At 37.4% G+C, this 17,329-nt stretch overlaps 1 protein-coding gene across 2 annotated transcripts in view; it reads right to left on the bottom strand.

Moving 5' to 3' along the window:
* The window catches only part of TNIP3 (TNFAIP3 interacting protein 3), a 102,950-nt gene that overhangs the window by 41,587 nt on the left and 44,034 nt on the right, over nucleotides 1–17,329 (bottom strand). For both annotated transcript variants that reach the window (XM_038564764.1, XM_038564765.1), the window contains exon 3: nucleotides 9,157–9,277. In XM_038564764.1, coding sequence (XP_038420692.1) covers nucleotides 9,157–9,277 — 121 coding nt within the window. The remainder of the gene's footprint in view (nucleotides 1–9,156; nucleotides 9,278–17,329) is intronic.

Genomic DNA, 17,329 nt, shown 5'->3' with positions numbered 1-17,329 from the left:
GAAAAATATATATACATAATCTTGCACACATGAGTTCTGTGGTTTGGAGCATTTTATTTGCTTTAATTTGAACTTTATAACAGTTCTATATGGTTGTCAGGAGAGTGTCTTTGACAGCAACAAGGATTAAGTTGAAATTCAGACATGTTAAGTTCCTAGCTCATGGTCATTACATGACAAGCAGGTAGCTGCACCCCTACCAGAGTTCACTTAGTCCCCCAGGTTGATTCCCTGCAAAGAACCTTTTACCTAGATGGGAGAGATAGGAATAACACAGTTGGAAATTACTGGACATCATGTACTTATGTACTTATTTGATGCAGGAGCCTGAGCCATTAAGGAATAGAATTCAGGAAAGTTTCAAAGGTGTGGAGCTTTCTTGAAGGCTAGATGTGAATTGCTTGACCTCAGGGGTCATATCCAAACAAAAATCTTACCAATTTATACCACTCAATGCCTAGAGATTAATTTCTACAAGGAATAAATAGTAATCAGCAAAGAGAAATTTAGCTTCCAAAAACTATAATCCTATCTGAATTAAAAATTTTGTTTTCTCTTTTCAGTAAGGACATTAATTCCTTATCACTCTATATCAATGCAGATAATTTTATTTTTCTCATACTTTGCTCATGTGTTGACCTCACCTGCATTCATGTATGCATTCTTATAATAAATATTTATTGATTATGGATATGATCAGGCACTGCGCTAAGTATGGGGATATAAAAACAAACAAAACAGATGTGACTTTCACACATTTTCTGGTTTTTGAATATAAATCTAAAGATCAGAGGGACTACTCCATTGCTGATGGAACTGTTTCTGCAGCATTTCATGATCAACAAACTTGGACATTTCAGGTAAAAGAGATTACTTTCTTCCTTAGACAACACATACCAACATCATATACATGGATTTGGATACTATTTTAAAATAAAAAATTATAACTATGTATAATTAAGAAAAAGCAAGTGTACATAAAGATGATGCTGGAGGGGTTCCTGGGCAGCTCAGTGAGTTAAGTATCTGACTCTTACTTTCAGGTCAGGTCATGATATCAGGGTCATGGGATCAAATCCTGGGATGGGCTCTGCACTCAACGTGGAGTCTGCTTGTCCCTCTTTCTCTGTTCCTATCCCCTGCTCATGCTCTCTCTGTCTCTCTCTTTCTCAAATAAATAAATAAATAAATAAGTAAATAAATACAGTCTAAAAAAAAAGATGACGCTGGAATAAGGAGGACCTATGGTGATGATGCAGCAGAAACACAGGTGATGCAGAGTACATATCGGGAATATTTTGTCTGAAAATGAGCATGATTCAAAAGAAAATATCTCAATATGCTAGTATAAAAAATTGCAAACATTTCTTAACTGATCTTTAATGATCTAAAGAAGATTTATTTTAAAAAGTAAGCTTCCTCATTGGAAGAAAAAAAAAAAGAATTATTTTGTTTTTGCTGCTTATCCCAGATTCCTATTGGAAAAGAAATCTATAAACTTTATGAGTCAAGCCGGTGTGCCAACAGAACCAAGACAGGCCTTCTTGTTGCCTAAGAACATGCAGGCAGAGCTTTTCTAGCCAACCGTTCAGATATTTCCTAATGAAAACTAAACAAATACAATACATTTTTTTCTGATAGAAAAAAAAAAAAAAGAGAGAGAATCAAAATATTCCACAGGGACACTTGGGTGGGTCATTTGGTGGAGAATCTGACCCTTGGTTTCTATGCAGGTCCATAATTTCACGGTCATGAGATCGAGCCCCACATCAGGCTCCATGCTTAGTGAGGAGTCTGCTTGAGATTCTCTCCCTCTCCCATTGCACCTACCCCCCTTAAATAAATAAATATGTCTTTTAGAAAAATATTACACAGCCACTAATGCTGCAATTAGATAATGGGATTCAAGAAAGAAGCTAGTCATTATATGAGAAAAATGTAAAAAAAAAATTCGGGGGTCTCAAGCTCAATCTACTAGCATAAAAATAATGAAGAAGATGATGATGGTAATGATGGCAATAGCACTTCATACTTAAAAAATGCTTTCACTGTTTCACTCACTTTATTTTTTTATCATAATCCATTTTACAAAGTAGAGAATAATATTTTGATCATAAAAAATTCATTTTGATAAAGAATACTAGCTTAGCTTTCAAAAAAGGGAAATAAGGAAAGGGAAACTAGTTCTTTTTTTTTTTTTCAACAATGTGGTTACAGAAAACGTGTGTCAACTTACTGTAGTTTGCAGGAAGTTTTTCCTTTATAATCTTTCCAAGTGTCATAAGTTTATATTACTCTCTGAATCATCAAAAGAATTTTCCCAGGGCTTTTTATGTTGGGAAGAATGTCCAGATCTAGAATTTGTCCTCAGTTACTGGGAAATCCTCCCTTCACTTGTGCCAAAGTTATTAAAAGCCAATTTCAGGTACTGCCTCTAAGTTAAAAACAGAAAGAAAAAAAATCCAAAGACAAGACAAACTTAAGCAAATTCAATTCTAGTGGCTCTTCTTAAAATTTGGATACTTTTCCTTCTTACTTCCAAGTTGGATCCTTATTTCCAAGAATTACTGGAAATGTATTTGTCCAAAAAAAAAAAATACATTTCAATTCTCCTCTCACTTTCTTTTGTATTTCAAGACCTACAATTACAGGTCACAAATTCATGTTCATATATTAGTTTTTTCATAGTAGTAGGAGCATGTCAACTTCTATTTAACATTCATTTTGGATTTTGAATATTATTCTCACTTAGACAATTCTGTTTTAAAGATTTATTTATTTATTTGAGAGAAAAAGTGTGTGCATGTACATATGAGTTGAGGGCAGGGCTGAGGGAGAGAATCTCAAGTAGACTCCCCACAGAGCACAGAGCCCCCTGCCCACTTGGGGCTTGATCTCATGACTTATGAGATCACGACCTGAGCTGAAACCAAGAGTTGGAGGCTTAACTGACTGAGCCACCTAAGCGCCCCTCATTTAGGCAACTATTTTTCTTCTGTCTATAAGACTTTTAATGCTCTTTGTTTGCCAACAGTCTACTTCAACTCTCCCAGAATCTTAAAGAATGCTCTCCTACTGATGGAGTTCCTCATGTTCATCAATAATCTTTTCCATTTCCTCACACCAATGAGTCAGTTTGTTCATTTTCTCTTATAGTATTTCTCCCTCTTTACTTATTCTTGGCAAAAGTGGTTGAGCAAAAAAGGGAACTTGACATGTCTCAGGCCCTTTCATTAAATCATATCTCTTTCATTCAGCTACACTTTTCCCATCTCATTAAGTTATAAATAAATTAATTTTCTGCTCCTGGAAAGGGAGTCTACTGTACCGTTCTTATGGTTACTTCATTCAGTGGAAAACGAAAGACACTTCCCACAGTCTGTCATTGGCTCACTTTTCACTTTTGTCTTACACCAAAAAGAAATTTTATTATACTTTTTTTCAGTTCTATCAATATGTCAATGAGAATGTAAAGGTTTTTGTTTTGTTTTGAATGTAGGATTCCCTCCTGTAGACTGCTATTGGGTAAATAGTAATTCAGCTGAGGTTTCCAACTGGAAACTACACTGTGTTCACTCAAGCAGTCAAATATTTGAAGATACCTTTAGACGACAATTGAGGGAGTTATGCTTGAAGTCTACTGGGATACAGAGAGACTCCCAGGGGTTGTTCCTGGGAAACTTTTCTCAAAGAGTAAAGCACAGGGGTTTTGGGGTTTGTTTGTTTGTTTGTTTGGTTTTGTTTGTCTTTGTCAAACATTTTATTGGGGAAGGTTCACACATTCTGACCCTGTCTTAGGCCAGAGAATGACAAAAAGGTGACAGGAGTGCTGGGACCCTGAAGTGGCTCAGATAGAATCTGCAAGAACTGTGTCCAAAGTTCTGCTCTTTGATATCTGTTTCCTGTTCATGAAATGGGAGGGTTATGCTCCCTTCTGGGTCTGAAACACTGTTTGAGAAGATAAAAGTAAGGTGAAAGCCACAAGAAAGAGTTTCCCCACTCCCAAACCCTGCTCTGCAGCTCCTCCTTCACAGCATGGAGCCAGAAAAAGGGAATTTGCCCAAGAAACCATGTTGTCCAGTGGCCCCTGCAGTAGGAGGAGGGGAGTGCAGCTCTTTCTGAATACCTAGAAACTGGGGCAGGAACAAAGGGGGATTCTTGTCTGGACAACATCTTGGTTTTCCAGGAAGGAAAATGACTTTCCTGAGCCCTCAGGGCAGAGGGTAGGGAGGCAGGTAGAGCCCCCAGCTTTGCTTTATCACAGTAGCTCCATACAAGGATGATGCTTTCAGCCCATAGAGGAGGGGTTGCCCTGACAATAACATCATTCTTGATACCAACTTGAGTTATGGCCCAGTTGCCAAATGACTCTTATGTGAGGGAGAGGGAATCAAGAGGAGAAGGTGCAACTCAAGTCAGACAGAACTGGGTTTAGGTCCAGTTTTAAGACCATGAGAAAATCCTTTAGACTCACTGAACCTCAGTTTTCCCATCTACACAAGGGTAAAGATTAAATGGGCTAATGTATAGAAATGCTTTTCAAAGTGCTGGTCCAAAATGGTCACTCAGTAGATGGTAGCTAAAACCCCAAAAGTGGGAATCAAAGACTATTACATATATCTCTGTGAAACACTGGATGTGTAAGGTAGCATTGGAAACGAGTATAGCTAAAATTGGGAAAGAAAACGTTTCTCCACTCAAGTAGAGACAGCAGTAGTGTTTATGTGTATTTGGGGCCCTGGGGTACACATCCCATTTTAGACATACACAGCACAGTGAGTAGTACCACAACGGCATTGCCAAGGGTGATAAACTGACATCTGGAAGCTGCAGTGATAGGTAACCATCTGACAATCATTAACAATCAATAGTTTTAGGTGACCCTAATGAACAAGAACAAATGGTGCTTTCCACACAACAGATGAGACTCTGGGTTTATGAGTATACATTCAAGATTCCCCCGCAAACTTTGAGAATTACTTGTGGAGGGATACTAGAGATAATCTGATTGTAAATCTAGCTTTACCATAGATCAAACATGTTGTTTAATATAGGTGCCTTCTAAAAAAAACCCTATATTGTGACACTTCATACCTTTATGTGACATTTTATATCCCATCCTTAAGAAGTTCATGACTGGTGGTGATGACATATCTATACATAAAGGATTATAAAACCAACATGATAAAGCCTATGAATGAACTATAAAGGTAAAGGTTTAGGACAGAGCAGAAGGGGCTTGAGCTATTCTGTGGGACTAGAGAGGGAGATGAAAAGTATCATGAAAGGTTTGAATTGGCATAACAGACAGTTCATCAAATAGGAGGTGAAGGTTTCCACAAAAAATAAACAGCATGTATGAGCATTGGGTGTTATTCTGTATGTTGGCAAATTGAACACCAATAAAAAATAAATTTATTTTTAAAAAAATAAATAAACAGCATGTGAAAATTCATAGCATATGAAACTACATGGTCTGCTAAGGGATTATGGGGTGGCTAGAGCACAAAGTGCATTTTAGAAAGTGGCAGGAGATGCAAAAGGCAGCATGACACTGTAAGAAAAATATGCACAAGCTTGGCTTCCTATTTTAAGACTAGAACTTTACAACTTTGTGAATTAGGTAACATTTTAAAATTTTTATAACCTTAGTTCCTTCATTTGGAAAATGAGGATAAAGACAGTAATATGTAAGTGTTGTTATAGATATCAAACATAATGTAAAATACCTCCATACTTGTTTTGTTAATTGATCAATAAATATTAGATTCTCTTCCTACTGTTTTATTTTAAATGTAGGCAGAGACTAGACTCTGGAGGATTTTAAATATCAAGCCAAGGCATTTGGACTTTATGATGTAAGTAAGGGAGTCTATGCTTAAGTTCTAAGCACTTGTACATTAAACAAGATCCATATTGGTAAATATGAGTTGGTGTGGAGGAAAACTTAAGATGGGCAACCAGTTAGGCACCTCCCAGCAATAGTCTAGGGAAGAGATAATAAGTCTAAACCACAGCACGATAGTAAGAATGAAGGGAAAGAAATGAAGTCCAAAGATTTTATGAAGGTAGGAAAGGCAAGAACCTGAAGGCTGGCATTGTTCTATGAATGCCTCCTGGAATTAAGCAGCTTGATAGCCCTGGAGGAATCTAGGATTATACCCAAATTTGGATCACTGAGTTAATAATGATCCATTAACTAATGTAGGAAATGTAGAAGGGAAGAAACAAGCAGTTTTAGCAGGAAAGATGTTGAATTCACTTTTGAAACTACTGAGCACTCGGTGTTATACTGTACGTTGGCAAATCGAACTCCAATAAAAAAATATACAAAAAAAAAGGAAAAGAAACTACTGAGTTAAATTGATGTGCATGTAGAAAAGAACTCCATGTTACAGGAACTTACAGTGAAAGTTAGAGCTATTGGCATATATTTTGTAGTTAAATAAGACAAGGACTACATGTAGATGCCTGGGTTACACTGATAATACACAGGCATGTTACGTAAATGAAGCCAGTGAAGGTGAATAGGAAAGATCAGAGAAAAAAAAGTGTGTATGAGGCAGGGGGAGGATGAGAGATTGATTTTATAGCTGTTGATGGAGACATTTTTAAAAGGTTAGTAAATAGCATCAAATTCATATGAGAGGACAAGTGAAAAATCAGCTGCAAAATGACTGTTGGATTTATCAAGGTGAGCTTATTAGTGATGTGATAAGCGGGCAAAAAGCTTTGGATGCCCTGACCAATAAACTTGGCTGTGATGTGCAAGAATAAGTTAGAACATTAACCATAAAATAATGTGGGATCTCACATATGTTTAAAAGTGGAGGAGTGCTGAACACATTTTAAGCTGGCAAGTGGTGATGACGATATTGAAGACATAGCTGCCCAAATACCATGTAGGGATTGGTCTTATCATCAAGAGGTGGTGGCCAAGCTCAATGCTGTTCTCACAGGTCTTAAGAACTCATTGGAATTTCATTCCTTTCTTCTGTCTCCCACTGCCCATGCCATATCTTCTCCAACTTCCTTAAACACTGGATCTCACATCACTTTTTCTAGATGTTTTTTATCTCACACTTCACAAGGAAATGTGCAATCCTTTACCTGGATGTGTGGTGTGTAGGAAAATAAGCAAATTTCATCAGGGAAATGATGGGAAAAGCAGTATCTTAAAGACAGATCAAGTTTTGGTTAAGTCCCCCAAATAGAGGAAATTAATTACCAAGAGGATGACAATGGGGATGTAGAAGAGGTTTTTATCATCTAAGGAGGAATCCAGAAGATAAAATGAACAGAGTTGGGAAGAAGTCAGTCATGAGCAAATGGGTCTTGGGGGCTGAAGATCAGAACATATGAGGATCAGAATACTGGAGGGGATTCAAAATCCCATTGTTAGGTAGACAAGGAGGCCACTTGAGAAAAGCATACAGTTCTATGAAAGAGGAAGGACTTAACTGGGAGTTAGAGGTGTGTATATGAGGGTTGGGAGGAGGGGATGAGATGAGAAGTGGAGAAATAAGCCCTCCGTGGCTCTAATCATCCACAGACATTCTTACTTTAAAAATAGATGCTACTTGTGGCATCTTGGTGACTCAGTTGGTTAAGTGTCTGACTTTTGATTTAGGCTCAAGTCGTGATCTCAGGCTTGTGAGATTGAACCTCACTTCAGCAGAGTGTCCGCTTGAGGATTCTCCTTCTGCCTTTCCCCCCACTTGTGCTCTCTCTCTTTCTCTCTCTAAAATAAATAAAGAAATCTTTTAAAAAAATAGATACTATTTTTTCAGGAAGAAGTGAGTTTCTAAACAGGAAAACATATGTAGATATCGAACACACACAATTCTGTGTTTATTAAATGTATTATTAAATGCCTCTTATTAAAAGAGGCATAAGAATATCTGCAACATATTTTTAAAGTGAAAAAAGGTAGGTTCAACAAACTGAGTATGTGCTGGTGAGTGTGTGTGTGTGTGTGACAAAAAGAGAGAAACAGAGAGACCTCAAATGCTAAGAGATGCTCTCTGGGACTGGTGGGCCAAGAGGAGATTTCAGAGAGAGATCTATGTTGAGTGGGGTTTGAAGTTTATACCTTATTCAATTCCAGGGCCTCCATTAAGAGAAAAAGATATAAGTGTATGAATGCAACATAGGTACATAAGTAAATATTTGTTTATGGGATTCAAGCTTCATTAACTCCACAGGAAATCTGTCTCTACAGGGTTTTTATAGTTGTCTCTGCTTAGTATAACTTTTCCACAATGAACATGAATTACTTTAGAAATAAGAAATGAAGTAGAAGTTATGTACATTTTTTAAATTGTCAGCCATACTCTCAAAATTATTTATATTTAGATTTTTTGGAAAAGATCATTAGAGATGGTTTGTAATCAGGGGGGCTACAGAGCTTGAATTCGTGTTGTTATTTATGATGCGTTTCAAGAAAGTCATCCACAAAATTCCTAGCTTAACCTTATCTTTGAATTTTATTTGCTTCCATGAAGCACCATAGACAAATATCCTGAAACAAAAATTCAAAGTCAGATAGCTCCTTTTATCTGGAAAGCCTGTTTTTTCTTTAAAAAATGGACAATGTGGGGTCCCTGGGTAGCTCAGTCAATTAAGCATCCGTCTTCAGTTCAGGTCACGATACTAGGGTCCTGGGATCAAGCCCCACATTGGACTCCCTCCCTCCTTCTCCCTCTCCCTCTGCCATTCCTCCTGCTTGTGCTCTCTCACTCAAATAAATAAAATCTTAATAAATGAATTAATGAATGAATGAATAAATAAATAACAATGAATTGTACTGATTTTATAACGCAAGGTAAGATGGTTTACACAAATTGGATGATTCCCTCCCCCACAAAAGAGATGTTGCTCTATTTAACATTCTTTTTCACAGCATGAGTGTGTCCTCACTTCCCTATAGCAACACTTGCCTGCCTGGTATCACACTTTGAATGGGAAAGTGTTTCTGCTGAAGGGTTTCCTCAGTAACAGGAAGTGACTGTGTAAGAGAGGTTTTATAGTGGTTGACTTTATCCTCTCAGTCATCAAGGAAGTACATTACTGTAAATGATTTGGGGACTGTCCCCATAAATTCTTCTGGGTGAACACACATTTTGAGAAAATGTAGAAAGAAGGGTGGTTTCTTACCTTTAGAGAACATGAATTTCTTTGACCTGCTGTGGCTCCTGGGGTGGCCCCTTTATGATTGGGAGAAGCATTCCTCTCGATCAGATCTCGGATTTTATTGTCCAACTCCATGCTCTCACATCTGCCCAGGGGGAAATGGGAAAGGCACATTTTACAAAGCCAATTAAAAATTGTTTAAGGGTACAATGAGTTTTCAATGGCATGGAGGTGTTATCCCTATAGAGTACCTCTCTAGAATCTTCGGATCTCTAATCTCATTTTGTATTCATTAGTCCATGCCATTAGAGCACTTTAAGGAATACTGGAGTTTAATTTTCACTTCCTTGCACATTTATACAAAGTGATATAGTTTAAGACAAATTTAAGCATTTTCACAGCCTGATAACAATGACCAGAATTGAGCACTCATGGTGAACTCGGGTGACTTGCAATTTCTTATTCAGTGGCACAACAATCTATTGAAGTAGTCACCCATACCTGCATTTTACAGATAAGCAAATTTGGGTTTAGAAAATTAACTAAAATACTAATTTATGCAAAGTCAAACATTAGCAAGGTCAAGAGCAAACACAAATGTATAGTGTCTATGGGTGGGTGTGTGTGTTTTGTTTTTTTCCCCTCCAGTTCTATTGAGAAATGATTGGCATATATTACTGTATACTTTTAGGGCATACGGCATGAAAGTTTGATTTACATATGTTGTGAAACGATTACCACAATAGGGTCAGCTAACATCCATCTTCTCATATAGATGCAATAAAAAGAAAAGAAAGAAACGTTTCTCCTTGTGATGAGAACTCTTAGGATCACTCTTAATTTTCCCATATACCCTACAGCAGTGTTAGCTCTAGTCATCTTGTTGTGCATCATATCTCTAGTACTTATTTATCTCATAACTGAAGGTTTGTATCTTTTGACCACCTTCCTCCAATTGGTGCTCCCCTCCCCCCTGGGGTAACCACAAATCTGATCTCTTTTTCGGAGAGTTTGGTGGGGGTTTTCTCGTTTTGTGTTTTTTTGTTTTGTTGTTAGATTGCATATATAAGTAAGATAGTACATACAGTGTTTTTCTCTGTTTGACTTATTTCACTTAGCAATAATGTTTTAAGGTCCATCCATGTTGTCACAAGTGGATGCATTTCCTTTTTTATGGCTGAATTATATTCTAATATATATATATATATATATATATATATATATATATATATATATATATAATATATATGCCATGACTTCTTTGTCTGTTCATCACTGATGGACAGTTAGGTAGTTTCCATGTCTTGTCTATTATAAATGATGATGTAGAATTTGTCTCTTAGCCATTTTTGCTGTATGTTTATAATTAACCTAAGAACAAATGCTTAAGCAATTATTTGCTACCAAATGGAAATACTATGTTAGAGTCAAAGAGTATCTACCTTAAGAAGAATCTAGTCCAACTGCATCATTTATCTGAGAATGAGAATGAATTACTCACATCCCCACAACCATTAGTTAATAATGCCAAGATTTAAATCAGATTTTCTGACTTAAGTCCATTTTTCTGTCCTGTTGCATCATAGTGACATGATAGAGAAATTTTCTCACTAAAAACATAATTCATAAGAAAAATGCATACATTGTGTGACTTTTCTTTACATATATTTTTTGCCTGCCTTATCATTTCTCATCCCTTAAAAATAACTCCTTGGATTAGGGTAGGAGATCTTTTAGGAATACTTTCCCAAGTCATCTGCACATAAAATAAACATACAGATGGATAATCTAATTGTAGACCAATGTGGCAGAGGTTGCATGGCTTGCTTGCCCAACTCACTACCTTCTTTGAGAGTGACTTTCAGGAGCAGGCTCTGAAACAAGCTATGCTTGTTGTCACTTCTTGACCTCACTTCTTTGGTTATAACTGATCATGAGAAAACAACTGATTCCAGCCAAGAGATTCTCTTCTATGTGCAGAGTTAAGAATGAAGCATATGGGTAGGAAAATGCAGGGCTGTGAGATGAAGAGAGTCTTGACAAGTTTCCATTCCTGAATAATTCCTTTCTAAGGCATCCTGCCTTCCTACTCTTATATTCTGGGAGCCACTCCATGTCTTTATAATGAACTACCTCAATCTTTTTTTTTTTTTTTTTTTTAATATGATCTAGCTCTGCTTGGTTCCTGTTATTTGTGATATAAAATCCCTAAATAATATACCTTGACCTTCATATTTATATTTATTCATTATTTCAGGCTGTGAAATGTCTGTACCTTATGCCCCCCCCCCCCATATGATGTCACTGTGTGTTACAAGCTATTGGGTGTACTGTAAAATTCTTCATGGCCCAAACTGTTGCATATGCATGACATTGAGTCTGTAATGGCTTCCTACAATCCTCTGAGAAGACTTGCAAAATTCCTTTGAAAATTGCCTCAACTCATTCAGATTAACTAGATTTTTAATTAGCCCTGGGATTGGAATAGACCACTTTTTCTGAAACAGACTTGCCTGCCACAGGCTCGCAATACCTTCTGGTACAACATCTGTCTGTGGCAAACATGTTACTGAGCTATTTCAAACCCCAGACAGGATCACCACTTTGGTATGACCCATTACAACTTCCAAACCCCAAGATGATCTAGCTCTCTTGCTATGCTTCTGAGCTCACCTTCTATTTCCCTCCTGCTTGTTTTTTTTTTTTTTTTTTTTCCTTCTGGGCACACTTGCTTCATCACAGTATACAGACCATGCTAAGCATGATGCCCACTCTGGGGCCTTGGTGTTTGCTATTACCTCCATATGACCTGCTCCACACTGTCCTGCCTCAAATGTCACTTTATCAAGAAAGCCTCTGGGGATCCCTGGGTGGCTCAGCAGTTTAGCTCCTGCCTTTGGCCCAGGATGTGATCCTGGAGTCCTGGGATCGAGTCCTGCATCGGGCTTCTTGCATGGAGCCTGCTTCTCCCTCTGCCGGTGTCTCAGCCTCTCTCTCTTTCTCTCTCTCTCTGTGTCTCTCATGAATAAATAAATAAAGTCTTTAAAAAGGAAAAAAGAAAGAAAGCCTCTGCTGACTAACACATCTGAAATAGCTTTTTCATACCCATCAGTAGTGTCTCTTAATTCTGTTTTATTTTCTTAGAATTTTCTATTATTTTGATTTCTTTTGTTTACTGTCTCTTTGTTTTTATTCACTGTTCTGCTCCTTGGCACATAGTATGAACTCAATAAATATTTGTCATTAAATAAATGTGACTCCATGATGAAATTTAACTCAAATCTAACCATTAAATTAGATGCTTATTTAAAGTGTATGCAAATAACCTCAAACTCATAAGACTGATAAAATTGAGACATAAATCATAAAGCAAGGAAACAGTAATGGCAGCCTTAAAGTGGATACACGAGTTTAGTTACTATTGTCTTCATGGTCGCCTTGTTTTTTGTTTGTTTGTTTTTGATTTTGTTTTTTATGTAGGCTCCACGTTGGGACTTTAGCTTACAACCCTGAGATTGAGACCTGAGTTGAGATCAAGAGTTAGACACTTAACTGACTGAGCCACCCAGGCACTCCTGCCTTGTTCTTTTATAGTTGAATTATGTGCATTCTTCAATGTTTAACAAGAATTCAGTGAGTATTCACTATTGCAGGGTATTCACTTTTCACAAAAACAATCATATGCCATGATCATTCTCATACTGTCTCAACTTTAATGGTGAACATGCTTAAAGGTCAGTAGCCACCCTTTCCTTTTTCATTTGGACAAATGAGTAAAAGTTTTGCTTCTGAGCAGGGATCCTGTTCCCTCTCTTAAGAGTGGGGTTAAGAACAAGTCCACACTGTGGTGACTTTGACCACTGAAAAAAGAAGAGAAATGACAGCAAAGAGGAAGAGAACCATGTGGTGGTGACTAGAGGCAAGGAGCTTCTAGTCACTTATATGGAGACAGTGGGTGTCAGTGTTGATCACTGTGGCAGGAACAGTGCTTGAGCACTCAGGACCCCAGTAGGGAACTGAAAAACACAGGAGGGGTGGAACTCCAAAGATCATACCTCCCTGAGGACTTGAGCTCATTTCTCATTGTCATTGTTATGGCATTGTTGTCACTATAATTAGTATGTCTCAGAACTTATGTATGAAGCTTCTGAAAGAAGCATTAGATGCAGTGGAAAGTAGAAAATAAGCCTTAAGAATTGAAACTAATGATGGGACTTAGGGTAAGTCCCTTAACTTATATGAACCTTATTGGTGTGGCTTTATAAAAAGAGAGAAATACTATTACATTGCGACACTATGGGTGGGATTTGTGATAACATATGTACAAGCATTAGCACAGTGCAAGACATGGTATATAATTGAGAGCACTGTTATTACTCTGAGAGTCTGGCCCACTTACTAAACATCCTAATAAATGATTTTGGAAAGTAGTATATATAGTATATTAGTATATTGCTAAAAAGAAAAATAATTTAAAAAACACCCAAAAAATTCAGTTTGGTTCCTAAAATAAGCAAAAGGTTTAGTCACACTTTGGGTAAAAAAGATAGCCAAGTTGCCTATTTTGGTTTACAATATTCTTAGCAAATCTCTTATTCTTTAATATAAGAATTTCCTGGACAAATATTTTTATATATTTTTTTTAATTAGTGAAATTTATTATAGTTCATGAATTTCTTTTTTTTTTAAATGTTGTTTATAATACTTCGGAGTGTGTTTTTTTTTTTTTTTTTATTCATGATAGACACAGAGAGAGGGAGAGAGAGGCAGAGACACAGGCAGAGGGAGAAGCAGGCCCCATGCCAGGAGCCCGATGCGGGACTTGATCCCGGGACTCCAGGATCACGCTCTGGGCCAAAGGCAGGCGCTAAACCGCTGAGCCACCCAGGGATTCCCTAGTTCATGAATTTCAACCGGCCTTAGATTAATTCCACAAAAGAGAATAGTACTTACCGAGGTTTATTTCTTTTCTATAAAGCTCAACAATCTGACAATGGAGAGGCATACAACATAGTTATAGTCTTAATATAATATTTTGACTCAAAGTCTAGAGTAGAGGTAAAATAATAACACTGTATCAAGATTTTACATACAAATAGAACAAATTCTACATGACTTTGCATTAGTGTTACTGGGTAAATAATATCCTCACCTTTGGATCTGTTTCCTGCTTCTACCCAGCTGATTAGGTGAGGTTTATGGCTCCAAAGACCTATATTCTGGGCCCTGCTCCTTAATCACCCTTATTTTCCAGGTGAGAAAATTGAGCCTTAAGGAACAAGTACCTAGGGACACCTGGATAGCTCAGGCAGGTAAGCATCTGCCTTCAGCTCAGGTCATGATTACGGGTTTCTGAGATTGAGCCCCCTATTGGGCTCCCTGCTCAGAAGAGAGTCTGCTTGTCTCTCTTCCTGCTGCCCCTCATCTCTGCTTGTGCTCTCTGCCTTGCTCTTCTCTCTGTCTGAAATAAATAAATAATTTTTTAAAAGAAATAAATTCTGGAGGTGGGTGGGGGGAGGAGTGAGGGTGAGGGTGGTGGTGGTGTTGGTGGTGATGGTGCCCAGTTGGTTGAGCGCCTGACTCTTGGTTTCAGCTTGAGTCGTGATCTCAAGGTCTTGAGACTGAGCCCAGTGTCTGACTCTGCACTCAGTGCAGACTCTACTTGAGATTTTTCTGCCTCTCCCTCTCCCAGTATGCCTCCCCCTACTCACGTGCTCTCTTTTTCTCTCTAAAATAAACAAATGAAATCTTGAAAGAAAAGAAGAAAGAGAAAGAGAAAGAAGAAAGAAAGAAAGAAAGAAAGAAAGAAAGAAAGAAAGAAAGAAAGAAAGAAAGAAAGAAAGAAAGAAAGGAAAGAAAGGAAGGAAGAAAGGAAGAAAGAAAGAAGAAAGAGAAAGAGAGGGAGAGGGAGAGGGAGGGAGGGAGGGAGGGAGGAAGGAAGGAAGGAAGGAAGGAAGGAAGGAAGGAAGGAAGGAAGGAAGGAAGGAAGAACCTTTCTAAGGTCTTTTGACTTATAAGAAGCAGAATAAGGATGCACTCTGAAACCCATGATGTTTTACTCTACATTTGGCTGCTCATGATTTTAGGAATTGTCAATACAGCAAGACTAGATGAGTGCTATGTTATCCTCAAATAATCTGGTTTAGGTTTCCCATCTTGCTGGGTATGTCTGCTTCAGCTTCAAAGAAAACAACCTACTGGTATCCAAACTGAAATGTAGCTGATTTATAAAGTCACATCTTAGGAGAGCCTTAGAAGGAAAGCTATGAGGATCAGGTGTCCCACATATGGCCTTTTGTGTGGTTCCTTATTTTTCTAAGTTGTGAGTTCTTTTTTTTTTTTTTAAAGATTTTATTTATTTATTGGAGAGAGAGAGAGAGAAAGAGAGGCAGAGATAGTGAAGAGCTAGTGAGAGAGCAAGAGCAGGGAGGAGAGGGAGAAGCAGGCTCCCTACAGCAGGAGCCCGTCGCTGGCTCAATCCCAGGGTCCTTGGCAAATGCTTAGCCAACTAAGCCACTCAGGCACCCCTAAGTTGTGAATTCATCCCCTACATGGATGGGATGCAGAGGTCCATGGATCATTCCCAAATAAAATTAAATATAAAATAATATATGTGTTATATGCTCACTGTCTTTTCCTAAAAACCTATAGTTTTTAGTAAGTTCTTGACTTCCCCCCAAAAGCTGAAAATCGCTGACCCAACTTAAGTTATTGTCATGAGTGACCATTGTAAAATAAAATCTCAGCATGGCTTTCTCTAAGGGGACGCTTTAATTGCTTTTTTTAATCATGAAGAAATTACAGAAATTCATAAATGCCTCTTTCACTTAAACCCTATTACTAAAATTTTTTTTGACTTGCAAAATTGCAAGTGAGCAGAGAATTACAGAGACAATATTATTAAAATCAGAGTTCTCTGAGGTGAGCACGACAGAACTCAGTGAAGTCTAATAAATTCCTGCTAGGCCTCGACTTCTATTCATAGTTTATTTTAAAATTACATGAATATAAATCTCCTACATTATTATCCCTCATTCCTACCTTTCACTTACAAAAACAAACGAGCATAGAAAGTAAATAAAAATGGTATTAGTATGAATTCGATTTTACCAGTAGGATAATAAGTTAATTCAATGTGACAATGAAGTTTTGTTTTTTTTTTTTTAATTTCCCTAAATTATGTATGTCGTGTGAGTTGATTTTCCCTAGGTTACCATCAGGAAATAATGATTCACCCAGCGGGCAATCAGAGCAAATAGGGAGAGAGGTGAATGAGTTTCAGGTATATTTGGAGCTGTCAGACTTCTGTTACATATTTGAGAGTCTCCAGTACAGAAGCCTTCAAAAAATTATCCAATAAAACAAAGGATGTAGCATGTCTTTGAATGCCATGGTATAATAGGCTCATCAAAGAATTATTTATTTAAATTTTAATATTTGATTAGTGCCTAGATATTTTTCATTTGTAGAATCCTCCCTAGTAGAAAAGATAGTCTCAAAGATTATGGTTTCCTTCCTTATAGGGTATTAACTAGTGTTTAATCTAACCATCTTATTCTGACATTCTTTTATTAAATTGCCCATAATTACCCAGGTCCTCAAATGTTCTTTGAATATGCCTTCTTATCTTTTTGGATATCATTAATTAATGAGTTGAATTAAAACCATGAACAGAGGTTCATTTTATATTAAATGGCGGTCATGTTTTTAACTTTTTGTGCAATGATGTTAACATCACTGCATATTTATACTCTAAAACTATCAAATTTCTAGTTGCTGATAATGACTCAGGGTGAGCATGGAACCCATCAGACTTGGTTTTTATGCTTACATGCTATGGTTGCATCATTGGTATTGGCAAGTAGTGTAAATTCCCGAAGAACATAATTTTACCCAATGGACAAGACAAATTCATTTAATTCATCTCCTGCATTAGAACACAGAAAAATGAGGCTCAGAGGGGTTAAATGACAGATTGCAAAGCCAGGGCAAGAATTAATGTTCTTCCTTCCTCCACACACTCGCCCACTTCAAATGTCCACATTTCCTCCCAGCCTGCTGCCAAGGTCACATTTTATGCTTTGATCTTACATCCTAAGCCAAGACCTTTTAGGGAAGATTTTGGAGAACAAAGCACATTTGCAAATATAAGACAAGGAAATTCGATAGCTGGTTCTTCTATAATAGAAATGCTTCC

The sequence above is a fragment of the Canis lupus genome, chromosome 19 (assembly GCF_011100685.1).
Source record: "Canis lupus familiaris isolate Mischka breed German Shepherd chromosome 19, alternate assembly UU_Cfam_GSD_1.0, whole genome shotgun sequence".
Classification (NCBI taxonomy): Eukaryota; Metazoa; Chordata; class Mammalia; order Carnivora; family Canidae; genus Canis; species Canis lupus.
This window is presented reverse-complemented; position numbering and strand designations above follow the sequence as displayed.